The 26,296-nt window shown below is 45.0% G+C and overlaps 11 protein-coding genes across 11 annotated transcripts; 4 read left to right on the forward strand and 7 right to left on the reverse strand.

Annotated features, from left to right (window-relative positions):
- Nucleotides 1-387: 387 nt before the first annotated feature.
- Nucleotides 388-1,558, reverse strand: V1510DRAFT_422681 (transcriptional regulator TACO1-like protein). The gene is made up of 4 exons (XM_066934834.1): nt 1,282-1,558; nt 1,170-1,232; nt 1,009-1,135; nt 388-973 (listed from the first exon to the last, which is right to left on the reverse strand). The coding sequence occupies exons 1-4, from the start codon at nt 1,544-1,546 to the stop codon at nt 514-516; spliced, it is 915 nt and encodes a 304-aa protein (XP_066786915.1). The 5' UTR covers nt 1,547-1,558; the 3' UTR covers nt 388-513.
- Nucleotides 1,559-1,573: 15 nt separating this feature from the next.
- V1510DRAFT_422686 (uncharacterized protein) lies at nt 1,574-3,512 on the reverse strand. The gene is made up of 3 exons (XM_066934835.1): nt 3,400-3,512; nt 3,083-3,175; nt 1,574-2,763 (listed from the first exon to the last, which is right to left on the reverse strand). The coding sequence occupies exons 1-3, from the start codon at nt 3,430-3,432 to the stop codon at nt 1,783-1,785; spliced, it is 1,107 nt and encodes a 368-aa protein (XP_066786916.1). The 5' UTR covers nt 3,433-3,512; the 3' UTR covers nt 1,574-1,782.
- A 2,851-nt stretch (nt 3,513-6,363) lies between these two features.
- On the reverse strand, nt 6,364-6,845 carry V1510DRAFT_357200 (uncharacterized protein; the record flags this gene model as incomplete). The annotated part of the gene is made up of 2 exons (XM_066930899.1): nt 6,364-6,705; nt 6,741-6,845. Coding segments are annotated over 2 exons (447 nt in total), but the record flags the coding sequence as incomplete, so codon positions are not given.
- A 1,009-nt stretch (nt 6,846-7,854) lies between these two features.
- Nucleotides 7,855-8,714, forward strand: V1510DRAFT_369857 (ORMDL family-domain-containing protein; the record flags this gene model as incomplete). Its single annotated transcript, XM_066931407.1, has 5 exons — nt 7,855-7,996; nt 8,200-8,312; nt 8,350-8,498; nt 8,538-8,634; nt 8,673-8,714. The coding sequence occupies 5 exons, from the start codon at nt 7,855-7,857 to the stop codon at nt 8,712-8,714; spliced, it is 543 nt and encodes a 180-aa protein (XP_066786918.1).
- Nucleotides 8,715-9,153: 439 nt separating this feature from the next.
- On the reverse strand, nt 9,154-13,367 carry V1510DRAFT_422700 (RecF/RecN/SMC). Its single transcript, XM_066934836.1, has 10 exons — nt 13,242-13,367; nt 13,132-13,207; nt 13,058-13,096; nt 12,857-12,996; nt 12,743-12,822; nt 12,255-12,708; nt 11,934-12,220; nt 10,744-11,890; nt 10,086-10,706; nt 9,154-10,050 (listed from the first exon to the last, which is right to left on the reverse strand). Exons 1-10 carry the CDS (start codon nt 13,254-13,256, stop codon nt 9,319-9,321), a joined length of 3,591 nt encoding a protein of 1,196 aa, XP_066786919.1. The 5' UTR covers nt 13,257-13,367; the 3' UTR covers nt 9,154-9,318.
- On the reverse strand, nt 13,353-16,317 carry V1510DRAFT_382952 (uncharacterized protein). Its single transcript, XM_066931667.1, has 3 exons — nt 15,893-16,317; nt 15,740-15,843; nt 13,353-15,707 (listed from the first exon to the last, which is right to left on the reverse strand). Exons 1-3 carry the CDS (start codon nt 16,056-16,058, stop codon nt 13,593-13,595), a joined length of 2,385 nt encoding a protein of 794 aa, XP_066786920.1. The 5' UTR covers nt 16,059-16,317; the 3' UTR covers nt 13,353-13,592.
- Nucleotides 16,318-17,632: 1,315 nt separating this feature from the next.
- V1510DRAFT_369953 (uncharacterized protein) lies at nt 17,633-19,143 on the forward strand (the record flags this gene model as incomplete). Its single annotated transcript, XM_066931416.1, has 4 exons — nt 17,633-17,796; nt 17,832-17,961; nt 17,995-18,268; nt 18,566-19,143. Coding segments are annotated over 4 exons (1,146 nt in total), but the record flags the coding sequence as incomplete, so codon positions are not given.
- Nucleotides 19,144-20,552: 1,409 nt separating this feature from the next.
- V1510DRAFT_347318 (uncharacterized protein) lies at nt 20,553-21,331 on the forward strand (the record flags this gene model as incomplete). Its single annotated transcript, XM_066930827.1, has 3 exons — nt 20,553-20,957; nt 20,993-21,222; nt 21,268-21,331. Coding segments are annotated over 3 exons (699 nt in total), but the record flags the coding sequence as incomplete, so codon positions are not given.
- A 31-nt stretch (nt 21,332-21,362) lies between these two features.
- On the forward strand, nt 21,363-22,533 carry V1510DRAFT_262603 (SH3 domain-containing protein). Its single transcript, XM_066930582.1, has 2 exons — nt 21,363-21,379; nt 21,418-22,533. The coding sequence occupies exon 2, from the start codon at nt 21,491-21,493 to the stop codon at nt 22,283-22,285; it is 795 nt and encodes a 264-aa protein (XP_066786923.1). The 5' UTR covers nt 21,363-21,379; nt 21,418-21,490; the 3' UTR covers nt 22,286-22,533.
- On the reverse strand, nt 22,390-24,418 carry V1510DRAFT_256494 (Mu homology domain-containing protein). The gene is made up of 2 exons (XM_066930581.1): nt 23,840-24,418; nt 22,390-23,802 (listed from the first exon to the last, which is right to left on the reverse strand). Exons 1-2 carry the CDS (start codon nt 24,174-24,176, stop codon nt 22,781-22,783), a joined length of 1,359 nt encoding a protein of 452 aa, XP_066786924.1. The 5' UTR covers nt 24,177-24,418; the 3' UTR covers nt 22,390-22,780.
- An 86-nt stretch (nt 24,419-24,504) lies between these two features.
- On the reverse strand, nt 24,505-25,733 carry V1510DRAFT_427275 (succinyl-CoA ligase; the record flags this gene model as incomplete). The annotated part of the gene is made up of 4 exons (XM_066935198.1): nt 24,505-25,211; nt 25,259-25,352; nt 25,389-25,557; nt 25,693-25,733. The coding sequence occupies 4 exons, from the start codon at nt 25,731-25,733 to the stop codon at nt 24,505-24,507; spliced, it is 1,011 nt and encodes a 336-aa protein (XP_066786925.1).
- Nucleotides 25,734-26,296: the final 563 nt, after the last annotated feature.

The raw sequence follows: 26,296 nt of genomic DNA on the forward strand, positions 1-26,296 counted from the left end.
GATGTGGATGATGCGGACTTCGAGCAATCAGAATCATTTCAAAATCTACAGCCCCAAAACAACCCACGGAATTATAATATCGGGGAAAATTGCAATATCACTTCGCAACAGATGTTTTCTCAACGGCGCGAGAACGCCGATATGTCGGGCTCTTACTGGAATATGGACGTAGGCGCCCTGGAATATTGATCAAAACAGTCGTGCAGTACTTCGAACGATTTTTCTTATGCTTCCCATTCTGCTTTTGAAGTGTCCTTACACTTGGCAACTCATTTGTTTCTCACTTGGCTTAATCGATTGGAGTTTAACGAGTATTTTGCATGGTTTCACATATATTTAGCTATTTTTGTCCGGTGCTTTGTTTTTATCATGAGTTCTACATGGCGCTTCATTTTCAACATGTACATTAAACTTGGTAGAATGAAAACTACTGGTAATTTTCTTTAATAGATCTATGTACAGTTTACAAACCCAATCTAAGGTTGATGCTCTTTAAAATGACTAGTTCATGGATTATTTGACGTTGGTGTACACTCCGGTCACATCCTCAACTTCCTGAAGACTGTCAACTAGCTTGCTGACTGCGTCGGACGACACGATGTCATCCAGGCAGACGGCAGTATCAGGATTAGCTAAATATTCAATCTCCATTTCTTCAATGACGTATCCATGCTCCTTCATTGTCTGTGCCAGCCTTGCTGTATTGGCAGGCTCCATGATGATGTCATAACCGCTGACTAGACCAGTGCCTGTAGCGCGCTCTGATTCGAACAAATCTTCTGCCGATGCTTCAATTGCGTTTTCAAATATCGAGTCGAATTCTACGGGTTCCGTAGTGTCCTTCTTCTTACTTATGAACACTCTCCCTTTGCGGTTAAACAGAAACAGAGTCGGTGTCAAAGTTCCATTGAAACGCGTGAACTCGTGTCGGATCTTCGCTATTGTGCGAGCCTTATTGTCTGTGAGTGCTTCGCTAAATATCAGACACGCAAATAAAAGACTGCTTACACAACAAAGGACACACCGCCCGGACCCACGCCTTCATAAACCACATTCTCCAAAGGTTTGCTTGTTTCCGCACCGATTCCAGCCCCTCTGTTAATCGCGCTCTCAATGTTTTTCTTCGGGATATTGGCTGTATCAGAAGTTAGTCCGCGCGAAATACGAACCTCTCTTCGCGGCCTCTATTGCTGTTGCTAGTCGGATGTTGTTGTTGGGATCGGGTCCAGCAGCTATTGGCTGTTAAAAACCTCAAACAATAAGACTCAGCCAGAGACTTACCCTTGGCTGCCACCGCGATAGCAGAGGTCATCTTGACTATCAGCGTATTTTGTAGTTGGTCATTAGCAGCTTTGCTGTGTTTGATTTTCGACCATTTATTGTGACCTGCGGAACATTGTGCAGTTGTGTGTAAAGTAGCTACTTTAACTGGTAAGCCCTTCGGTGAAACGCAATCTACAGGATCAGAGCTCAAGGCTAGGTATACACGCCTGTAACTCGTCCTGTGAGTAGATGTCAACCATCGGTTAGCAATTGCGAAAGACATTCTGTGTTAAAACTTGTTGTCTATTGAGCTGCTGCCTCGCCTACAAAAATATCATAGACGGTTACCCGGTCTTCGCACTACTAGTCAATAGTATTTTTATCTACAAATAAATTTTAATATATGATGTATATTGTGTTTTGGTCAATTACATAGCCAGCGCATTAGATTGGACCGGAAGTCAACTTTCCAGGAGAAATTCGTCACAGACATTACTAAGAACTATTTGAAAGAAGTGTTTACTCGCGGTGGCCCTCAGCGTACATGTCAACACCCTCAATCTTGCCGCAAACGGTCTCGACCATGATACCAGTGACAAGGTAGGGGTCAATGTTGGAGGCAGGACGACGGTCCTCGAAGTATCCGTAGCCAGCGGCAGCGACTGAGCGAGGAATACGGACCGAGCAGCCACGGTTGGCAACACCGTACGAGAACTTCGCAATCGAGGCAGTCTCGTGCTTGCCCGTGAGACGCATGTCATTGTCCTCGCCGTAAAGGGCAATGTGCTCCGCGTGGCGAGTCGAAAGCTTCTCGATAGCAGCCTCAATGGCCTTCATTCCGCCAGGCTCACGCATCTCAGCGGTCGAGACGTTAGTGTGGCAGCCAGCGCCGTTCCAGTCACCCTGGAGAGGCTTGGGGTGGAAGGAGACCTTAATGCCGAAGTCCTCAGCAATGCGCTCGAGGAAGAATCTGGCCATCCACAGCTGATCGCCCATGGAGATACCAAGGCTGGGTCCAACCTGGAACTCCCACTGGGAAGGCATGACCTCAGCGTTGATGCCAGAGATATTGATTCCAGCATACAGGCAAGCGAAGTAGTGAGCCTCGATAACGTCACGCGCGTAGACCTTGCCGGTACCAACACCACAGTAGTAAGGACCCTGGGGACCAGGGAAACCTCCCTTAGGCCAGCCGTAAACGTTTCCGAACTCGTCGAAAAGAGTGTACTCCTGCTCAATGCCGAACCAGATCTCAGCATCAGCGTGAGCCTCGAACAACTTGTTGGCAGCAAAGCGGTGGTTTCTCTTGTTGGGAGTACCATCCGAGTTCCAGGTCTCGCACATAACAATGATGTGGTCGCCACGGCGGAACGGGTCAGGGAAGAAAGCAGCAGGTCTCAGGTACACATCGGAGTCGTGACCAGGAGCCTGCTCAGTGGAAGAGCCATCAAAGTTCCACTCAGGGAGCTCCGAGACATCGGTAACCTTAGCATCAAGGGTCTGGATATGTCAGTACTTATAATAAAACGTCATAGCGCTAGGTCACATGATAGATGAGAAAAAGAAAAAGTTCAAGCGATTTGTACACCCAATCACACTTCAGTATTATTCAACACGAAGTAATTTCATATAGAGTGACGAGTGCACAATCAGGAACACCAAATCTGCCGATGAAGAGAAACACCACAAAAAAATTCTTCAGAAATCTTGGGAATTATCTGCGGTGGTATTGAAGGGAAGATCAAACAGATTTTTTCATACTATCAGGTACGCTCGTGTTGAACAGAAACCATTGCGCCAAAATACTCGAAAAACTTACTCTAGCCTTGGATCTCAGGCCGTTGGCACCATCAATCCAGACGTACTCGGCAATGATCTTGCCATTGGTAGGCAGAGACAGATACCGGGCGAGCTAAGAAAGTCAGCGAGCCGTAATAAACTAAATCCTTCAAGCATCCAAAGGCCAAGCAATTGACTACTTCATCGCATTTGCGTGCTCTCCAGAGCCCATAAACCAATTGGACTCAGTTCAGCCCTTTTGCAATGCCAATTGCTTCGTGACCACACCGAGAACTCAACGAGCACAAAGAAAATAGTAGCTCATGGGACACTTGTATTCGAGATATTTTCACATACGTTACCGGACTTAGAGACAACAGTGCTAGACATTTTGAGAGTGTTTTTGTAGAAGACGGGGGTAAAGAGAAAAATCAAAATGAAAAGCGCGGGAAGATTATGATATAAAAAGGTAGCAGGGGAGAGGAATGACTAGGAATACGAGGGAATAAGTGCAAAAGTCTAAGGACATGAGACAAGAAAGATGGGGACCTAAGAAGTGAGAGATAAAATATGTACCAAAAAGGAAAGTGCGAAAACTATAATTGTACTCAGAACTAGATGTCTAGACGTGTGCACTAGGTATATTGGGATTGAACCCTACAAAGAAGACAACCCGAAAACAATATTAACGTGTTATGGACTAGCTGATGACAACTGCCTTTCTCTTCGATATCGTTTACATCCATCCAGCTTGACAAAAAAAACGTTGTCGTACTTACGCCGAAACTAGGTGCGCTTGAGAAAGAAAGGATGAGATGACCAAAACAAGTGATAGCATCCAAGTATGTGGAGCTTTCACTCCCATTGTCGCGGAATTTGCACGAGATGCAGCGAGGCTGGGAACTGGCCTTGAGAGGAACAGCCACCAACGCCGCAATGCGTCAGCTGATGTAAATATTTTTGCGGGCCTGCAGGGGAAAGCTTCCGGCGGAGGCCTTCACCGTAGCCGAAAGACTTTTAGCATTTGACTTCTCAGCAAGTGCAATAATTGAAGCAGCCAGCACACTAGATCCGAGTAATGGGCAAATCAAAACAGTTACACATCAGAAACGATACACATGAGAGATCATTTCGGAAATAGTGCAGGAGCTATCAGCAGCTGCAGATTGACAAAGGTATCGACGTGGTGTTCTCTGTACCGATACGATAACCTGCGCCTGCAACATCTGAAAGCTCTATTGTACATAGCATGAGGAGGTAGTACTGCTACTTTGCAGTAGCACAGTGATACATTTCCATTAACATAGATAGCTGAAAGCTAATCATTTCATCAAGTCCTGTATAGAGCCTGGCAATGCTTTCTGACCCGCGTGACAGCTGTATGTTTTGTTGCTTTTGGCACTGACTTCTGCTTTGCGAGAGGACAATGTATATCTATTCTCGGGGAATACTACGCTTGTTCATTGCTGAAGTTCATCTGGAAGTATAGCAAATCGTAATCTCGTGGACTGCGTTTTGACTTTGCAAAAAACCATATATTTAGTCAGTTATCGGAGTACAGTGAGTCGTCTGAATGACGGTAGGGAATATTTCCATTTACAGCTTACACTATCGCCGAGAAATACAATAATTTGAAGTGCCCTCATTGGCTGAATAAGCAAATACGAAACACTCCGACATCCTCAAGACAAGAGGTCCAAAGTTCAAAGTTCAGGAAGAGCAGAAATCGGCAGTGGCAGTGTGACCACAATTGCCCCGCTCGCCAACTATATACTTGTATCATTATGGTAGACGTGGCTTGCAGTGGCGTTTAATGCATTATCTAATGTGATTGTCCGGCCTCCCAACAGACTTCGTCAGAAGTGGTTCAAATCCCTGGACGGCCAATGGTACAGAAGTGCCTTGTACCTCTTAATCACCCGGCCTAGACCGGCGAATGCCATCGAAACTTGCTTTATAGAAGACCAATGGATCCGGGTATGGGGTCTGCTACAGCTTTGCGCTGAAAATAGACTTCGGTTCTAGAGCACCCAGTATTCGAGCGCCGAGGACTTCTACAGTCTGGACACGACACATAGATAAAGCAGATGCATTGTCGATTGCACAAATAAGTGTCGGGAAATCAGATTGCTGTAGTATATCTACGCATAGTTAATGGGAAATTAGTGTGCATGAGAGGTCCGCTGCCCATTTTAATTTTTAATGACCGGCCAGCTCCGATAGAATCGACAGCATTCGAGCACATGCTATTAAGTTATAAGTACGGTCTCCATTTGTGCGTCTCGTTGCATCTCTACAAGTTCTTTAATAGATAACTTAATTAACAGATGGAGTATGCGACCCCAGACCTAGAATCAAAATTTCCAGGAACCGCTTCAGTAGACAGTCAACTTTAATGCCAGTTTATTTTGTCTATGCTTAGACATCTATTGATACTAGTATATCTATCGTACAAACTCTCATCAGAAAGCGTTACGGCTATTTCTCATTACGAAATTTCTTCCAAGCTTTCTTGCCATGCCTCGGTATAGCCGCAAGTTTGTCTTTGAATCTTTGGCGGGAGTTACCATTTTGATTTCTTGATTCTGATCCAGTACTTTCAGAGAAAGGTCTGTCACGCCCCCTAGGGAATGGATCTAAATAATCACGGGGAGCAGAGGGAGGTGCCAAAAGATTAGAGCTATTTTTCGATTTTGATTCCTTTTCGTGTTCTGGCGAACTGAGGCTGATGAATCCTGACGTGGTCGGAGGAGGAGCGTTCGTCGGTTTTCCGTGTCCGTAGCCAGAGTTGATTTGCGTTTGCAACAATTCGTTCGACTGGGCATCGCCTTTGGAAGGTAAAAATGACGCAAATGATGACGCACCGCGCTTGCCATCTTGGTTCTCACGCTTCCGTCTCTTGTTGTTCCCCGATCGAGTCTCTTCTCGGTCTCGCTCCCGCTGAGCCTCGCGATCCAAATCTCTCGAGCTATGTCGGTCCTTGTACCCATCCTGGTAGCCATTAGAGCCCCCAAAACGCTTTGTAGATGGTCGTTGCAGCTTTTCATCCTGAACGCGATCGTAGCGGCTGTCGGGGGATCTTCGTTCCCGTCGATATGAGTGATCTGAAGGGCGATAATAGTCTGCATCATCGTCATCGCTCAAATTATGATAATTACGGGGTGAAGATGCTGTTTCGGCTTCAAAGTTCCGTTTTCTGTTGGCGTCTTGATTGTGTCGTCCATCCTGGCTGCGGCGTCCAGCGCTCTGTGTCTTCGGCGAGGACTTGAAAGAGCGCCGAGACGCTTTGGTGTTGAGCAGTCTCTGGTCAATTTTGCAGTCCTGTGGAAGGTTGGCGCGACAGAACGCTGAGTCATCTCCTTTGCGCATATTCATGAGTCTCGGTGCATTGCAGTCATCTCCGTAATGGCCAGATCGCGCGCAGTTATAGCAGTACAAAGTCTGGACTTCTTTCAGTGGCTTGTGAGAAAGCGAGTAGCATCTCCATACGGAAGGACAATTCTCGTATGCATGTCTCGTAGAACGACACCTCGAGCAGTAAATGTCTCTCTTCGTTTCGTTGCATTGCGATCGATCATGGCCAAGCTTATTGCAGTTATTACACCGTAAAGTCTTTGGACATCTAGCTGTTGTATGATCGTCTTTCTCGCCGCACGTTTGACACTATGATTATTAAAAAGAAATATAGGAGTACATACCAAGATCATACGACACTCACTAGCGATGTGGCCAGGCTCGTGGCAGTTCATGCATATGGGGTCATGATTATCTTCAATGCGTCCAAAATAACGACCATCTCCACGCTGCCTTTAGTATGTTTTCATACTTCTCTTACCATTTCAACGAGTTCTTCATTCTCGCGTTGAATGCCGTGCTCCTGGGTTATCAGCTTCACAGCCATGAGCTCTGATTGCTCGTCTGATTCCATCTTGAACGCGCTGGACAACAAAAATCTCTGGCTGGAATCCGTGAATTTCAAGCCTTAATTTTTACTTTCTTGTACGGAGTCCATGTAGAGTGTATAGTCGGGCCAGTCTTGTAGGTGCAACGGCTTCTAATCCGAAGCCGACATTTGCTCAAAAGGTATTTCAAGAATTTTCAAACCTTCCGCTCCTGTGTCACGTGACTAACAGAGATATCTAGCTACCACGATGACCTGGGCGAGCTTCTCAGACTGAAGTTTGCAGGATCGCTTATCCAGTCTTGCATATGTGCCGGCATGAAACGAGAGTCGTGACGTAAGAATCAAGCCGTTCGGGTTTGTGTCTGCAAGTATAGCACTGTTGGACCAAAATGCTGACGAGGTCAGTCAGGTGTGCCATCAAATAGCTGAATCGAGAAACATGGTCATGACGTATATGCCATATACGCAATTACTAGCTTTTTCGAGAGGTCGATTGATTTCTAATTTTGAATATAATATCAATCACATTATTTGCGGTAAGGTCTGATATTCTACGTATTTAATGCTTTAAAATCGAGTTTTTCTGTACTTATGTAGAAGGCGCTGGGGAGCCCGATCACAAACAGCTCACATAATATCATTCCCAAGCTCCATTGAGGAGGCACTACATCTTTATTCTCTCATCGTCAGTGAGTTCTTATGTCTTGCCTTTCCAACTGCTACTCACACAGCTCATAACAGAATATCAGTGAACTGCTTTCTACCCTTCAGCTAGCCAAGACTACCTACTTTTTGCCACGACAAGGCACGACAGTACCTGCTCTTCTTTGTAGCAGTTTCTGTTTACTTTGGTGTTTGTGCAGCTGTCCTATCCTGAGACCTTTTAAAAATTCGACTGTTCATCCATCATGTCTTCCACTGGCGTTTCTAAGACGGAAACCCGTCGTCGCTCGTCGAGCATAATATCGCATGTGCAACCGGAGACTATCGAGGAACAGATCGACCAGGCGTCACTGCCAAATATAAACGCAAACTGGGTCAATAACAAAGGTAGGAACTTTCGTGATCTTTGCGTGTAGCTCTTGATTTACTGGTTTAATCTCGTGGATACTGTAATAGAATCTGTCTCTGAGGAAGTCATCCAATGATGCCTGCCTTGCAAGACAGATTTTAAACAGTGGCTAGACCTTTGAAAGTATCGAACTACTCTTAACACAGCATACGACTGGAGAAAAGATGGCTGACGTGACCAGGTGCCTGGGCCATCCATTTTGTCCTCATAGCGTCGTTGAAAATATTTTACGACCTGTTACCGGGAGTTTCCCAGGAGCTCAGCTGGACTTTAACCAATATATCCTATGTTGCGGTTCGTATACTCGATCTAGTTCTGACTAATGAAACAGGGTTCATATCTCATGTTCCATTACGTGACAGGAATTCCCTTTGAATTCAATGCTGGCGCATACGACAACTTGAATATGTGGGAACAAATAGATAACGGAGATCAGTATACTCCTACCAAGAAGTTCTTACTAGGAGTGCCGATTGGGCTGTAAGATCCGGTTTCCAGATTGATCAACTAACACAATAGTTTCTTGATATCGACACACTACACCCATTATGACATTTCCATGTTTATATTAAATTGCCTGGCTTGCCTGGCTGTGGTCATCCCTAAGCTTCCGAGTGTATGTATATTGCAATGGCGCCAAGCTGACCCTTCCAGAGTCATCGTCTTCGGGTTACAGTTCCTGACATAATATCATGAGTATCGAGTCGTAGTGACTATCACAGCTCATAAATGCTCTCATATGTAAAAACTCCATTCAGCAGTCTACTACATGGCAGTTCTCATTAGCTGAATTTCTCCGTCCGATCGAGCAATAATGTTCTGGCTGGTCTCGCACCTCTTGTTTTTTTTTGTTTTACACACATCCACCATGACTTTTCATTTCGATTTGTTTAGCGATTACGCGGATTCGATATTTTGATTTATAGTATTAACTTTTTTGTGAGCATTATTATTTTTAATGGGCGTGGCTTTTGTACTACATGTCGTCTTTGGAACCAGGTGTTATACCATGTGGTGTGGATCTCTTTGCAGACATAGTGTTAGTAATATAAAATGGACAGTTTAGGATAATAGCTGTCCTGTCTCATTGTAACGGAATGGTTGAACTACGGTTGATAAGTTTGGATTGTCTGGCTGTGTTATTTTCAAATATATTTAATTTGTTCACAGCAACATATTTTTACTATATATTTTGGTAATCAAATTCATAGCCTAATCAGACCTCATTCACCTTCCCGAAAACGAGATCTGTATGACAAGTGCACTGACTGCTATAGACGTAGTTGAGACAACCTGTGGACTATTGCGGGGCCTGGCCCTCCACAAAATTCAAGGCGTCTTCACGAGTGATTGAGGCTACAGACGAAATTTTGTTGTTGAACAGAACCCCATAAAATTTATCGGCAGTGTAAATCATCTCGTTTCTAAATGTTGTGCAGATAAATTGACCGTCCTCCTTCGAAAGTTCTTGGATCATGCCTGCAACAGCAGTTCGATACTGAGCGTCCAAGTTTGCATCGATCTCATCGAAGAGATAGAATGGGGCAGGGTCGCATTGCTGGATAGCAAAAATAAGTGCTAGTGCACACAGCGATTTTTGACCACCCGACAGTTGCTCTATTCGAAGCTGTTCATCATTCCTGCTGTTGAATGATACGCTTATAGCAACACCGACGTAGTTTTCGACATTGTTTCTCCGGTTGTCCTCATCATCAGTATCATTCAAGAAATCGCCATTATCGGATCTTCGCTGCATGATTAGTCGTCCAGTACCCATCGGAACAAGACGCTCAAATATTTTCGAGAATCCCCTCGAAACCTGCCGGAATGTGCGTTCGATCGCTTCATCTTTGCGTTGATCCAGAACATTGATCATCTCCTCAATAGATGACTGAGAAGAATCAAGCTCTTCGCGTCTAGTCAGGAGAGTGTCGCGCTGTTTTGTAAAATTATTGTACTGCTCGAATGCTTTCTTATTGACATGGCTGTATTTTTTCAGATCCTCAGTCACCTTTTGTAGCTTCGATAACACCTATTCATTAGATAGCTCAGAGACCGATTTCTTACACTGTCAGACTTCATCCTTGTGTACTTGCCAAACGCATCGTCGGGCAAAACACCAATGTCGCGTATCTTACGATTGATTTCATCTTTTCTTTGAATCAACCGTCCACGCTTGGCCATCCCTCGCTCGAGACTCTTCCTCTGGCGTTCTATCGATTTTGCCTCTTCCATTTGTAGCGATTGCAGCTTGTTTCTTTCTGCGTCCTTACTCTGTAACTCTGTTTCGATCTCTTCAAGCTCTGAGTCCAGGTCGAGCAATCTTTGCTCCAGGTTTACACCTCGTGTAAGAAGCTGCTGTAATGAACTTGCGAGAGTCTCCCGGTCGTCGGACACAGTCGCATCGCGCTCTAATAGCTCGGATCTCAATTGGTCTCTTCTCACATGCAAGTTTTGATATATATCAATTTCAAGTAGTGTTTTTTGCTGCTCCAACTCCGTACGCTCTATAGATAGTTTACCATGTTCAATACGTAAGGACTGTATTTCTTGAGCCAGGGCATGGAGACGCTCTAGCTCGTCACTGTTGAGGCTTTTATCGAACGGAGAGGCCAATTCCTGTTCCAATGCAGTAAGCTGTTCACTCAAAGATTTCAGGTTTGAGCTTGCATTATCTAGAAGTCGCCGCTTTGACGTCAGTGTGCTAGCCATCTACTCGACCTACCTTAGAATTAATGGCTTCCTGCAAACTTCCTTCTTCAATAACCTTTGATCTGAGACTGTCCCGTAAAGTTCCTAAACTCTGTAACAGCTGCTGGCGATGCAAATCCGCTTTGTTGATGTCGCCTATGACTCGCGTTATTTCTTGATCACGAACTTCGAGAGCACGCTTGACGTCCGCAGACTTCAAGGTAAGATCCTCGACAACGTCCCGCCATTTCGAAACCGCTCGGACTGCGTCTATTCGCGACTTTCGGTTATCATGATATCCCCCTGTGAGCACACCCTTTTTGTCTGCTTGATCACCCTGTAACGTAATGCAGTTCAACCGGTGTGAGCGAGCGTATTGTGCGCACGATTCCAAGTTGTAACAGATAGCAGTTTTGCCGAAAACATGACGCATCGCCCTCTCATACGTCGACTCAAACTTCAGCTTTTGAATGAGAGGAATGGCTTCATCTCCCGTCGGATAATCGAAGTTCATGATTTGCAGACGATTCAGTGGCATGAACGTGACTCTCCCAGACCGCTCTCTATTAAGAACGTCCATTACAACCGTTGCAGTTTGATCGTTGTCCACCACAACGTGAAAGAGGCTGTTCCCAGCTGTTACCTCCACGGCTGTCTTGTACAAGTCATCCACTTCAAACAGCTCACAAAGCGGTCCATATACTCCAGTAAGGTTCAACTGCTTTGCAATGCGACGAACCGCCAGGAGTCCTGCATTCTGCCATCTATCCATAGTATTCCCTAGACGCCGTTCAGCCTTTTCTAGTTCCCCAACAGCGTTATCGGTCATAGAGTCTAATTTCGCTGCTTCACGCCACAGCTCTTTGCGCGCGTCGAAAAGATCGTCTCTGCTATTTTTCAGATCCTGCTGTTGCTTTGAAAAGCCATCCACCGTAGATTGCGTTGTCTCTAGTTTGCTTCGCATATCAGCGATCATGGCTTTATTGGTGTCTGCTTGACTTGATATATCATCTAGCTCTCTTTGAATGTCTTGCTGAGAATACTCCCGTTGTCGGATAGCAGCCGTGATGTCGTTGACTTCATTTCGAAGCCATCGATCGCGGTCCGAGCGTGATTTAAATTGAGCATTTCTTCCCTGTTTAGAATACAGCCTCTGCTGATGTTCTTCGGCCTCAGTAAGACTGCCAACGTTAGTTCCCCATATTCGACAGAAATGGAACTCACGCTGATTTGGTTTGCTGTTCCAGCTCTTTCTTCTCTTCAAAAGAAGGTAATATCTTGTTCAAAGCATCCTCCTTTTGAAAAATCTCCGTGAGTACACTCTCTAGCATGCCTTCGCGCTTAGAAAGAAACTGCGCTAAGGTGCTCTCGTTATCTTCGTATTCTTTGAGCTTCAATTCTGCCTGTGCCTTTGTTTTGATGATCTCGTGTCGCTCTTGATCGAGCTGTGAACGGTCGACCCTGAGAAACGAGACCTTCTGTTTCAACGCCGCTATTTCTTGTTCTAAGCGCTTTCGTCAGTAATAAATCATGTACAAAAAATACCTGTATGCTCTGGTCTCTCTCAGAAAATACCCCCAGACGGTCATCGTTGTCATGTGAGTTTTTCGCCCGCTCAGTGTCGATATCATCCAGGACTGTGTTTATCTCCTGTAGTTCGCGGTCGAGAATTGTATACTCGAGGCACTTTTTTTCGCGGTCTCTCTCCTGATACTCTTTAAGGTCCTCCTTTTCTTCATCGAGCTCTGAAAGTCTATCTTCGATGAATTTGAGAAGTTCATCAATTTTCTCTCGTTTGACAGCTGTATCGGCCATCACTTTGAGTGACTCAGCTCTTCTCTGTTCGTAGACTTGAGTTCCTGCAACCTCCTTCAGCAGAGCAAGTCTCTCAGGATCTTTTGCATTCGTCAAGGCTGTTATACGACCCTGCGGAACAATATAATAAGGATTAGATCTGGAGAAGCCAGCGCTTTCTAGTAAATTCATCACATCTGACTTTCTTCCAGTTAGTTTTAGAGACGGGCAGTACTCACGTAGCGCTTTTCCTGTCTAGAGAATACTCGTCCTTCTTCAGTCCAATAGTACGCCTCAGAATCACTTCGTCTTTTCCTGTCTTTAATTAGCTACACCCTAGAGCACTCACATACTGGAAATCTGTTGTCGCTGTTGTCGAATACGATTTCGACATAAGCACTCATGACCGCAGTACCCGATCCTTCATGAAGCAAACCCTGGCGTTCCTGTCGACTCATATGCGTGTAGGCGTCGCTCAAGACAAATCTAATAGCTGGTCGTATCAGTATATTCCATTCGGTCATATCTGGAGTACGACATGTTAAAACACTCACCGGCAAAAAAGTTGCTCTTGCCTGATCCATTTCTGCCAACTGATTTGTTAGATGTAGAATGACCATTCAATTACCAATAACGTTATGCCCTGGGCTGAAAGGGCTGGTAACCGTCTGATCCTTGTACGATTTGAAGCCCTGGATAGCCAACTCATGGGTCAGAGTCAGATCGAATCGTGCATACCTGTTTGATGAACATCGCCGTGATTATCAGTGTTTTTACCACTGACGCATCCGACAGAAACGTTTAGGATAGAGACTTAGCAACTGTTCAAACTGGCGTCGTGACCGGCCATAAGCGGGTTTGATCTATCTATATTAAGTGTAAGGTGGAGTAACACAAATTATACATCGTCGCGCGTAGAACAGGGTAAATTAGAAATACGCGACGCAACGCGTCCATATTTTTGAGTTCTGTTACGGCTTAGTTGCGCGGTCGCTCGGCAAACACGAGAATGCGTCGCTCAAAATTATGCAAATATTGTCCATTCTCGAAAGGCAGAAAAAGTAAAATAGTGTACAACAGATAAACTAGTTATTGTTCCAAGTTCACATTTATGAGTTGGCCGTTCCTATCCGCAAGCCATGGAGATTCCAAAGGACAGACAAGGTTAGGATTAATATAGATTTGATTTCGTTCGCGTTCCTCGTCCAATGTCCTAGTAGAGGGTCGTGCATTTTGCTGAGACTGTTTGATGGACCTTAAAGCTATGAAGTAAGATAGTGGCAAGTAATGGGCGTAAAAGCTGTACATCAAGATCATTGTGATTATTGGAAGAGGACTAAGCAGGCCCGCGAGATAATAAGCTTGCTGCAGCACTAGGGAACCAGCCATGGTCAGTTGGAATATCAGCATACCGAAACACACTCTATAGAAAATCATAGGCCACGACTTCCCAGTAGAATGTTGAGGATGTGTCATAGAGTATAACAATTGATACTTGAATGTGAAATAGCCAAGAATGAAGTAAATAAGCCCAAAACTTAATATTTTTGTGGACATGCAACTATAGCATAAGCAAATGATCAAAATAAGAATTGGCTGTGGTAAGAAGAAGCCGTAATTGAAGTTGGGGGGCTTGTATAAGTTGAAATAGTCTCGCGGTGTTTTGGAAAATATCTTGAGAAAGGGGTATTTGAAGACGACACCGAATTCAAGAAGTCGAAATGGAATCATACCTATACCCTGCAAAATGATCAGATCGATATAAAACAAAGACAGATCTCTTAAGGAGCGTGCTAGAAGCGTCGCTATTTGAGTCGTATCCTTTAGTAAAGACCACACATTGCTGAATGTACCTGCAACTGTGAACACCAAGAACAAGTTGAAAAAAATATAAAAAAAATTTTTCCCGACGACTGACAACTCTAGATCGCCATGGGAAATATAGCCTTGGTGTCCTGAAAGCCAATTATAAAGAAATGGAACGAGAACATTCATCAGCGTAAATAACAAAGTCGGCAAAAATCCTGTCACTAGAGCCGAAGCCAGCTTCGATGATTCCAAGGCTCTACCCAGAGCCGGCCAGAACTTCGATATGGTTTTCATGTTCAGGAGAGCGGCTAGAGAGCCGACTGGAAACACCAAGGCGACAGTTGCTACAGCAATTATGATCGTGACCACCCATTTTCGCAGGAATCTCTCAAAGCGCGACTTGTATAAATTCGGCCATATAACATCATGAGGTGCTGGTGCATTATGAGCGATAAGTCTGTATGCCCGTGGATCAAGGACTGCCTGGGCGGCCATTTGTGCACTTGCCACGGAATCCATTGTTACAAATGCAACTGGAGTTGTTTTGTATTCCCTTTGTCGTGCCATTTTGATTTTTTTATCAATTATCTCGAGTCGAGCGGTGTAATAGTCAATTTTGTCGACGTGCTTCCCAAACAATCCAAACAATCCTGTGCGAACAACCGGTCTGCGACCTCTGTGACCGTGTGGCATACTGCTTATAGGTTGTACGTTCGTTGATAACAAAGGTGTGGCCGAGCTTATAGCACTATCGTTGGCTGTAATGTCCTCCCCGGTGCTGGTCAAATGTATAGAAGGACTCTGCGGCAAAGAGCTGACTGTTGGTATCGTTTTGGCACTTCTCTTCGATCCGTCATCCCCTAAATATTCAGTCCATGCCCTTTCTACTTTCGTGAGCATCTTGTGTCTCCGGTCCATCAGCTTGTCAAGTTCCCTCCATTGCTTGCAAATTGTAACCGATGTGACTTGGCCAATACCCAGTGATTCTATGTGCTCTTTAAGAGCTCCTTGTAGTCGAAGCTCTTCGGGGACACCAGACAGCCGGATGGTCCTGTCAGTGATCGAGTTTTGGCTACCGAGATAACTTTGACGTACTTTCACGATATGATTTGTTTGCCGCAGTAAAAAAAAGCCGGTCAGGAAAGTGAAAATGTATACAAATGCTACATAACACCAAAGATAAGTGTCGTACTCCTCCGGGTTTGAACCATCACCTTCACGGGGCGCCATACCTATCAGTGATATGAAATTTCTGTGTGGCGTTGTAATGACCGTTACTATCGAATCTTGATCGTAGTCACCGGTGTAATGAAGTCTTATAGGACTTATGACAGCAGCGGCAAAGAAAGTGCACAGCCCGATCAGCTTTATCGCCATGCTGAAGAACCCAAGGAACTACAGTCAGTACGCAGTATGATATGACTTACCACAAAGGCGTCCAAACCAGCATGCTCAAGTACTTGCTCTTCCTTTATATTGTATAATGCAGGTATCCATCCAAAAAAGCTTTTTGGCAGTACTGGGAGGCCAGCTGTGCAAGATGTTAACTAATGCTCTCAATAGATAAACAGTACACTGACCATGGTGTGACGTCCGAGCTGCATAGAGACCGGCCCACTGCGTTCGCAAGACACAGAAGGATAAAAACGCAGTTGTTCCTAGGGCCGACGCGATAACAAGCTGTGTTGTGATGACGGTAGCTGGCTGTTTACGGGGGTCCGACGGAGGAATGAGTGGTTCGTCCATTGTACTAGGTATTGCCTGCCCTTCGAATAAAGACGCAATCCTCTCGTTGGCCGTCTGTCTCTCCTGATAGTGGCTTTAAAGTGACGTAGGTAGCTATAAAGTAGTATCAGGAGGTAATGCGCAAGCAAACCGAGTTCGAAGTTGCAAATATCGATAATTTGACCAAGAGAGAGCACTAAAGCTACGCAGTTATGTTAACAAGGTTGAAGTTGAAATAGAAAAAAATCAAAATAAACGTAAGCTAATAGCTACAGAGCGTATTAGCTCCCAATTCGACGCCGAGACTACCAACCCTTTTAACAAATGCAGCTGACTACTGATGACGAAATAATGTCACGTGATCCAACACAGCTGAAGAGCGAAACTCGTCCGTAGGTATATGGCCGGCTCGATGAGGGCAACCTCATAGAGAAGAAAGGAATTTTAATCTTTCAATATCCAGTAAATAGCTGAAACTTGTTTGGCACAATAAATGCATTGTCCACTTAACCTCATTCACTTAAGAGCCCAAAACCCTGGGACTCTACTAGCAAAACTTAAGGGACGAGACTTCAACGTCAAGTGTCCTCTGCTTCAAAAGTGTTTGTTAGGCTCGTTTATTTATCAGTAGCTTAAGTGTGATCAAGACGCGTCTGTTACATCCAAACGACAGACCGAAAGAAGTGTCCTAAAAGCTATCTGTCTCATTAAAAATTTCCGATTTGCTGTATCTTGGCCCTTCTATGGATTAATGAGCACGCGGACCGCAGTATTAAACCGCGTTGGCAATCGGCAAACGTCTTCAATCGCTGAAGGACATTTGGCCTACAATCGCTAGCTGCCAGCAGACACCCAAAACCTGCAAGTTCCAGCAATGGCGAGCTATGATTCCGATAGCAGCGGGATCTCGACATTGTCACCTCCTCCTGAAGACCTGCTGAACGTGATTGACGGTCTACATATTTACAATGAGGAGAACGATATAAAATTTTTTGATTCTGTTTCAAAACATTTGACTGAAGCCGCCAGAAATAGAGCTTACAAGCAGTTTTCTATTAATGGTGGTACAACTCGAAAGAGGAACAAAAACACGACGACTTCTCTTGAGGACTGGCAACTATCGCCAACTTATGACCTCAAGTCTGATACGTTAGATGATGTTAAAGGAAGGAAGAAACAGACAAAACTGAGACTTACCCCAAAATTAGCGGGTGATAATTACAGGCCGCCAGTGGATGAGAAAAGTGACTGCTCACCTGGAGATTACCGTGGTCAGCAAACTACAGTAAATGCACCTCTGATCACAAGAGACGCAGCTATGCGTAAACGAAAGAATACTTCAAAGGCTACTGATTCGACCAGTAAAAAACAGAAAGTAATCGCGAAAAACAGTACATTGATCTCACTGCATGATGAGCTCAGAGACAAGGCATCAATGCAGCCTTTCGACAATCTTCTAGGAAAAGAAGACAAGGAATACGACTATTCCTTAGATCGCGTATACGCTTCTACTGACGGTGTAGTCGACGATCTGAATTCGTCAGATATAGGTAATAATATTTTAGCCAAAGGATATTAACTGAATTTCAGTGTTCATTGTTCTGTTTCGGAATAGCTTTGAGCACCTTTACTCTGACCTTCCGTCGTTTGGTCCCCAGGATCTAGAGCAAGCACTGATTTCCAGTGATATGCCGTACAGTGTGGAGGCGTTTATCTGCCGGTTGTTGAGCCAAACTCTTAATAGGAAGAAACCAGTAGAGTAAGTCTGTTTACAGCACCTCATCTAACGTTTAGAGTTGGAAGATTCGGTCGTGCCATGGAGGAAGTAATAAATGTGCACATCTCTGAAATACCAGAGGACTGGAGAGGGATAAATCCACTTTCAGGGGGTATCTCATTTAAAATGCTGGAATTGAAGTATAAAGTGAGTATGATCCGAAGTTATTACTGACTAAAGCTATCGATACTCAAAAGCCTGGTATATTGGGCACTGGGTTCTTCGGAACAAATTAAGTCGGTGGTAGCAGAAGCTTACGTCGGAAACAGAGATGGAGATGACAGCAATTGCTTTCTCTCTGTCAAACCAATCGGAGAAGACAAACTTCGAAGAAGGTATCACTTGATACAGGGCACAGATGACACACGTTTTCGCATATGTCGACAAATAATGAAGTGGAAATTGCCCTCAGATGGTAATGGCAAGTTTTCTGAGCTTTGGGAGGACTGGGACTGTGTTGCTACTACTGCAAGCGAATTATCTATATTCGCGAGTAAGCTATCGGATGGTGAAAGTACAGAGCTTCGCACAGAGACTGCTTTGAAGAGAGAAGAAAAATCAGACTCCATAAGCCCCTTCCAGGGCAATATTCACACTGATGCACACGCAACATCGCCCGAATATAGCACCGGAACTGAACCGAGATTGCCAGAGACCGACAACGAGCGCAATGTCCTTGTCATCACCAAAGCCAAGAGCAACAGCAGCGTCAACCATCTTAGAATTGACAAAAGGACGAAGTCGCGCATAGACATATGGCATGCCCAAGAGGCGAAGCTGAAAAATGAGCTTAGTCGGCTCTGTATAACGTTGGAGGAAAGCGAGCTTCGGCGTCTGAAGAGAGATCACAAAGAACAGCGGAGGAAACTATTGGAAGCTCAGGGGCTAGGTGCGGGTAGCGTTGGTCTCTACGAAGGGCGGACCCGAGGGAGAAGAATCGATTACAGAAACGACGGCGTTGCATCTGCTGATGCGAACTATCTTCTTGACGACGATAGCTATCGAGATGATCATGGCAAAAACAATGGATCTGCCGGCTCGAACCGAGGATATACCACTGCATCAGGGCGTGTCAGCCGTCGGCCAGGACTTCGTAGCAAGACAGCGACATCTGATGTTGATACCGGTGCGGAGGACGATCCAATTGAGGGATTTCCCTCCGGATACGATGAACGAGAAGACTTTGGTCACGGTGAAAATGACTCGATGTCCAACTACAACTACAGTGAGGAAGATGAAGAAGATGATCAAGAATGGGCACAAACAGACAATTCAGGGTCCCTGAAGGAAATTATTATGGGTCTTCCGAGCTCGAACGTTATAGCATAGACGCCAAATAGGATGACGGGCGTTCAATTCTGGAGCATGTGATTCCAAATAGCAACTTAAAGAGACGGGAATCAAATACTCTAGAACGTGACTTTAGATCTATTCATTACTACTCGTGTATTTCTCAGTTTGAGACTTTCATCCTCAGTGACTACGCTTTGTGTACAGCACATTCGTTCTTTCTAGCGTCATTGATCTTCGACTAGGAACTTCCGAAACGAAACGAGATCAATTAGTCCACAAACTGACAAAAGATCATCGTCTGCAAGAACAGGTGTGCTCGCTAATCTGTGATTTCCCGTGCTCGTCGACCTTGGAGATGACATGTAGATTGTTAATCCTAAGGATCTTATTAGCTCTTATCATAGATAACATTAATCACGTGACTTACCGGGGTGCCCCACTCGTACTTTCATTATCTTTAGGCCAACTTAACGTACCTCAACGTCTTAAAGATCCACAGTTTTAAGGTCATGTTTTTCGGAAGCTCCTTAATAGCAAATGTGTAATCGATTAATAAGGCGTACTTCGTGATTCCTTAAGTCCTATCCTCTACCTGCTCATAGCATCGCTGCTGGAGCCTCCTCAGGACCTTGCATATCGGTTGACCATGTTTGAAATATGCTTTATACACTGTACTGACTTGCGGTACTAAAATTAAAGTAATCCCAGAGTAGGTCAAGTAGTACCCTTTGCAGAAATGACAACATGAGAATATGCATTTTGTACTTTTAAAGGAACACCTTCAAAGGTTGTTATCCTTTAGAATCCTGCTAGAACCATTAACACCTTTCCCCATATGGAATTTACTAGCCTGTGTTTGTTAAAAGGGATTAAAAAGACTTAAGGCCAAGCATCTATCAACATAGCGAGACACGCTCATACCCACAGTTCCTACTTCTCCCTTATAGACATAAGCCGTCTCAAGATACACGCCCTATGAGGAGTTTAAGCGTGCCGTAAAGTATGTTTATCGTACAATCTAACCACCAAGCACAGCGGAATCCACACACATGTGTAGTCCTAAGATAAATACATTTATTCACTCAGCCCCCCCCCGGTACGATTTTCGTATTTCAAGAGTTTTATTCTGGTGTGTATACGCATTTATAGAGAGAAATAAGACGACCAGAGAGCAGCTTTATCCACTTCTGCTTATATAAATTAGCATTTATTTTCTGGTCTTGCCATTTTAGAGTTTAAATCGCTATATTAATTTATTTTTGTTTTGTTTGTTTCGGTTTCCATATTTCATCTCCTACCTTCAAATCTACTTGCGGATCCCTTTCGACACTCGGCCCATTTTTTTTCATATTCGAGATAACCAGACGACAGGAGCTCACCACCGTCGAACAGCGGTGAAACTCTAGTTGCTTTGGTTCAGGAAGGAGCTACGGAAATTCAAGATGATGACCAAAAAAATAGACCGCTTTAAGCGGTGGACCTCCGAGAAATTGGGCCAGGAACAGAAGACCCAAGAGTCGGAGGAATTTAAAGAGCTGGAATACGAAATATCTATGCGCTTTAACGGAACAGACAAGCTACACCAGGCTCTGTCAGGCTATGTTCGGAATCTAGCAAAGCGTCGCGAATTCGAAGAGAAAGAGAAGACAACACCGACTGACATCCTCGGTCAAACAATGTCAGTTTTTGGCAACGAGTTTGTTCCGGAGTCAACATATGGACAGGCTCTTCTTCGGTTGGGCAACGCAAACCAGAAGCTTGCCCGTGTGCAAGAGAACTATGTCGACCGGATTAATGAGACCTTTTTGGCAGGAACAGAAAAGTCCTTAGCCCAGTTCCGTGACTTCCAAGTAAGATGGAGCAACATGTGCATACTAACCACAAGTCATCACGGAAAAGACTTGAATCTAGAAGACTGGCCTACGATGCCGCTCTGGCGAAGGTCCAGAGACTTAAGCATGAAGATTCTAGAACCGAAGAGGAAGTGCGCGCACAACGCACAAAATACGAAGACGCCGGAGAGGATGTTGTACGGAAGATGAACAGCATCCGAGATGCTGAGGAAGAGGCACTGGCTGATCTTGCTGAGTTCTTCGAAGCTGAGTGCGAATACTAGTAAGTTCTATTAACAACATTGATGTAACAACTAACAATTAATAGCAAGGATTGCCATGAGATTCTTTCTCAGTTGAAGAAGAACTGGGTATTTGATACAATAAAAAGCACATCTTCAACTTCTCCATATATCGGCTCTCGTTCACGATCTATTTCAGTAAGATCAGACGACTCTTCTCCTCCGCCGACCAGCAGACGTCCGGTCGTGACTAGACATGGAAGCTCGTCTAGCAGCTTGGGTGAGCCAAAGTCATTAGACTCCACGACCATGTTTCGGGTACCCCCTAAGTTCGAGCCTGTGTCAGTGGGAATCTCGAACGCTTCGTCCTCTGCATCTTTGACTTCGACCATGAAGTCAGCATATGGAAAATCAAGCGTGTCTTCGATGGATGCAGAGAGCGCTTCCCAAAAATTCAAAGCCCCTCCTAGATTTACACGGTCCGCCACAGAGCCACCAGTTACAGGACCCCGACCTTCGCTTACTCCTCGCCGTAAGCTAGTGAAGTGCAATTTCAGATACGAGGCTGAGGCTGAGGATGAGTTATCTCTTGATCCTGGCGACATTGTCGCTGTGCTCGAAGAAATCGACCCGGGCTGGTGGATCGGTGAACTAGTCGACAGCGGATCACCTCCTAAGACAGGTCTTTTTCCTGCATTGTACTGTGCTGTTGTTTCAGAGCCTTCGGCCCCCATTATTACTGCTAAACCTTCGGCACTTGGTCGCTCACTCTCCAGATCGTTCAGCTCGGAGAATAGTTTCAACCACGACTCGTCTTCTAGAGACAGTGTATCTGAAGATAGTGAACCGGTTTCGCCTACTGGGTTTTCATATGCCGCATCGAACGGAACTTCAGCTCAGCCAACTACTATCCCAAAGCCCACCATAGTCTCTGCACCCGCTTTCCAGTCCTCCATGAAAAAGCCAGCTGTGGGGTCTCTACCTCCCCCCTCGAATCAGACTTCGAATATTATAAGCACGGCCACTGCATTTTCGGGGTCCATGATCTCTAAAATGAAGAAGCCGCCGCCTCCGCCGCCCAAAAGAAATGTTAGTGCGAGATAATTAATCAGTCAAAGTTCCGAATTTGAGTGTAGTGGTGCACTCGAAAATATTGTTTGTTTTCCAATTGTTTCCTTCACTCGACTAGCTGGTTGATTGCTCTTGCATGTGAATCTGGCCTGGGATTGTGTGTGTGTGGTTGTATGTTAAGATGACTTTTAAGCCTGTTTATACAATGCTTATTTTGTTTAGGAGGCTGTGTTACTAGAAGGGTGTTGACAGCCAGGTATTTTGTTTAGAGCTGCATTGATATCGCAACGTTTCCTCCACATCTTTACTTTGCCTATACGATCTGGGTATGGGAACGGATGTGTTCTAATATCTCGTTTTATGTTATGTCAAATTGTACCAGTCAATGTCCTAGAGACGTTGGCTTTATATTACGCCTGTTCATCTTAGAAAATCATTACAAATCACATCGGCTGAATTATTAAAGGCTTTTGATGCATAAAAAAACGCCGCGGCTCACATCCACCGTTTCCGTCTGCTGAGCCAGTGCTAAAATCTTATCTCGTAATTTCCCGCTCTGACTATGTACCGAACCCATTTGATGCTTGTGTAGTTCGATTTTTCGAAAACCTTTAGGTATCGTACGAGTAGGCCCGAGCTTGTGTACATTAAGAGTGAAAACTGCATCGATACCGGAGGACGTGACCAGACCTTAGTGTTGGTCATTTGTGTCAAGTTAGCCTCCGCGGACATAGCAAATTCCGCTCCGCCCGGGAAGCTTGCGATTTTCCAGACGATGGCATTTTCAGAAGGCTCGTATTTTGCTTTACCCTGTGTGACCCGACATACCACATTCGTGGCATTTAATGGTGTAGGCACCACGATAGATACACCAGTGGCAAAGAGTTTAGGACCAAAAGTGGCTTTCACAGCGAGCTGATATTCGATCTTCGTCTTTGAGCTTTGATTCACCAAAACGTGAACCTTGAAAGGCACACTGATATTTTCTATCGCTCTGTATCGCATCAGTTCAAACTCTCCATCTGGCGGGATGAAGCTTATAGTCCGGTCTGCATCAAATCGACCTAGTCTCACGCACTGATGAAATTGGCAATCCTCTAAGGTTACGCTTCCAGCCGCAGCTTTTGTTCGTTTCTTGTTGGTGTTGAGAATTGAACTTCCGCCGCCCCCATTATCTGCAGGGGCTGACAGGTGACTATCAACCACAAGGCTATCGTTCAAGCCAAATCGGCATTCTGGCATTCCGGTCAAGTAGGCTCTGAGAACAATCTGCCCTGTAACATCTGATCGCAAAACATTCCCATCGGCAGTCATAAGCAGATTCACATCTTCAAAAACATCCACAAACACCTCATTGCGTCGGTACTTGATGTCATCCCTTCTCCATGACATAGCACCTGTAGCCTGCATAGTGATTTTTGTAGCGTCTTCGTCAGTCGGTGGTGGATTACTCCATCCACTTCCACCTCCGCTACGAACGCTTTCCGTCATAACGTACATTTTTAATGTATCTGAGTCTGTGTTTTGAGGATAGCCAAAATCCATGATCTCTGTCACTGTCAGTTTCTGCTCTGAGACATGCCTTACCATCAAGCAGCTCATATATCAGCGTGAAATTATTTTTTACTGCTTCTTCATCGAACTTCCCGAAGTGACCTCTGGCAAGAGTGATGACCTTATATAGGAACTCAAAAACGAGTGCGACATCAACGTTCTGTCTCGACAAGGCGACCAAATAGATATTTTCGTTTTTTACATGGCAGAAAGTTGTGGTGCCGAATGTCGTAACCGGTGACCGGACATCAGGATTGGATAATATCTGTATACGGAAAAGATCCGAAATACTCTTGCGGAGGCTATCGCGATATGATCGAGATATTAACACCTCTCCTTTCATGTTATAAAGTAGAACTGCGGATATCATCGTGGCCAACAATCTCTCGATCAGAACGACGAACCGTCCGAAGGCGTCTTCAGGTTAATTTAAGGCTTTACCAATAACAAAAGTAACAAACAGAGATCTGTCGTCCTGTGGAAAATATCCTGCCGAATGATATTGACGGGGTACGTTTCCAGGCGTAGTCGAGTACCCCGAGTAGCGCTGATTGACAGAGTCACGTGATCATTTGAAATTTTCATGCAGCAACATCCACTTTCTAATTTACGATCATATATATAAGGTACCAAAATAAGTTTATAGGTATCCGACACTGTCGCGATACCGGCATAATAATAATTATATTAAGTACCCTTTACAAAAGGTCGTACTTGACAAATTCCTCGTAGAGAGTCTTGCCCAGTCTAGCCGGGCTCTCCTCAACCGCAACACCAGCAGCAGTGAGGGAAGCAATCTTAGAGCTCGCTCCGCCCTTACCTCCAGAGATAATGGCGCCAGCGTGTCCCATTCTTCTACCAGGAGGAGCGGAAACACCTGCAATGAAAGAGCAAACCGGCTTGGGCTGCGAACGAGACATGTTCACTTCCTTCAGATATTCAGCAGCCTCTTCCTCCGCAGTACCACCAATCTCACCGATCATGATGATACCATCAGTTTCCTCATCCTCCATGAAGACTTTGAGGGCATCGATGAAGTTGGTGCCACTGAAAGGGTCACCACCAATGCCGATGACCAAGCTCTGGCCCAGGCCAACGTTAGTGGTCTGGTTCACAGCCTCGTAAGTAAGCGTTCCCGATCTGGACACAATTCCGATACGACCACGCTTGTGAATGTAAGAGGGCATGATACCGATCTTGCATTGGTCTGGAGCAATCAGACCAGGGCAGTTGGGACCAACCAGTCTTGTCTTGCTCTGAGTGTTCAGCATGTCAACAACCCGAACCATGTCATGCTGCGGAATTCCTTCGGTAATACAAACGACGAGAGGGATTTCAGCGAGAATAGCCTCCTCGATGGACGCAGCGGCAAGAGGAGGCGGGACGAAAATAGCCGATGCATTCGCTGAATTGTCAGTAATTCCTGGAGCAGTCTCTAGCTTCCTCACTTACCACCAGTAGCCTTCATAGTCTCCTCAACAGACGCGAAGATAGGAAGACCCAGGTGAGTCTGACCAGCCTTCTTCGGGTTTGTACCGCCAACAACCTGAGTATGTTAGAGCGAAATGTCTGTGTCACTTACATTGGTGCCATATTCAATTGTCTGACTGGCATGAAACGTTCCCTGTCTTCCTGTGAAGCCCTGAAACATGAGCTTCGTGTTCGAGTTGACACGTAGATTTTTCACAGTATCAGCGTAATCAAATCGAGCAGGCGAGCTGCTGAAGGCCCGCTTGACAAGCTGCACAGCGCTTATATTCCGTTAGTTTTTTACTCTCTCATAATCGGAATCACTCAAACATGTAGCGAATTATCTGAGTCACCAGTCCTCTTAATTGCGTTACATGGTGAAAGAAACACGAAGTGTGTAACTCTATAGAACCTACCCAGCACCCTGCTTGGAAACAATTTTTCTCATAGACAACATTGTCAACGTCTTTGGATACAATATAATATTGTATAGCGTTATGGGGAGAAGAAAAAAAATGAAAAGGGAGAAGGATCGAGAAATATACTCACCGCTTGAGTTAATTATGGGCGCTATAAGCAATTGATCTTTAGCAGGGATGGGAAGCCAACAACTTGCAATGCCGAAAATTAACTTTCAATTGGAAAGGGGCGGCGGAAGCGTGTGAGTTTGGACCACAGTTCTTCAAATTGCACTAACTTCTTATTGTGTGTTGCGCGGCTTTCTGGAGGCTTCAATGGGAAATTCTACGCATACTTGCAGCCGAGAACTCAACAACTTACGCCCTGGACAATCACTATGTCGGAAATCCTCTGGGACAGCGCTCACCCGACGCTTCTTGTTTTCTGCATCAACGAAGTATTTCACCTGCCTACGGCTGCCAACTCTGATTAGAAGAGGAGGTACCATGTCCGTTAATGATACTTTTAAAAATTGGCCGATAACCGGATGAGTGGTATACGGATTTACATACTCCCGACATCCCACCATTACGTAATCACGTGGTCTCCCGCCAATCTACA

Source organism: Dipodascopsis tothii, assembly GCF_038497935.1.
Source record: "Dipodascopsis tothii strain CBS 759.85 unplaced genomic scaffold V1510scaffold_38, whole genome shotgun sequence".
Taxonomy (NCBI): Eukaryota; Fungi; Ascomycota; class Lipomycetes; order Lipomycetales; family Lipomycetaceae; genus Neoaidaea; species Neoaidaea tothii.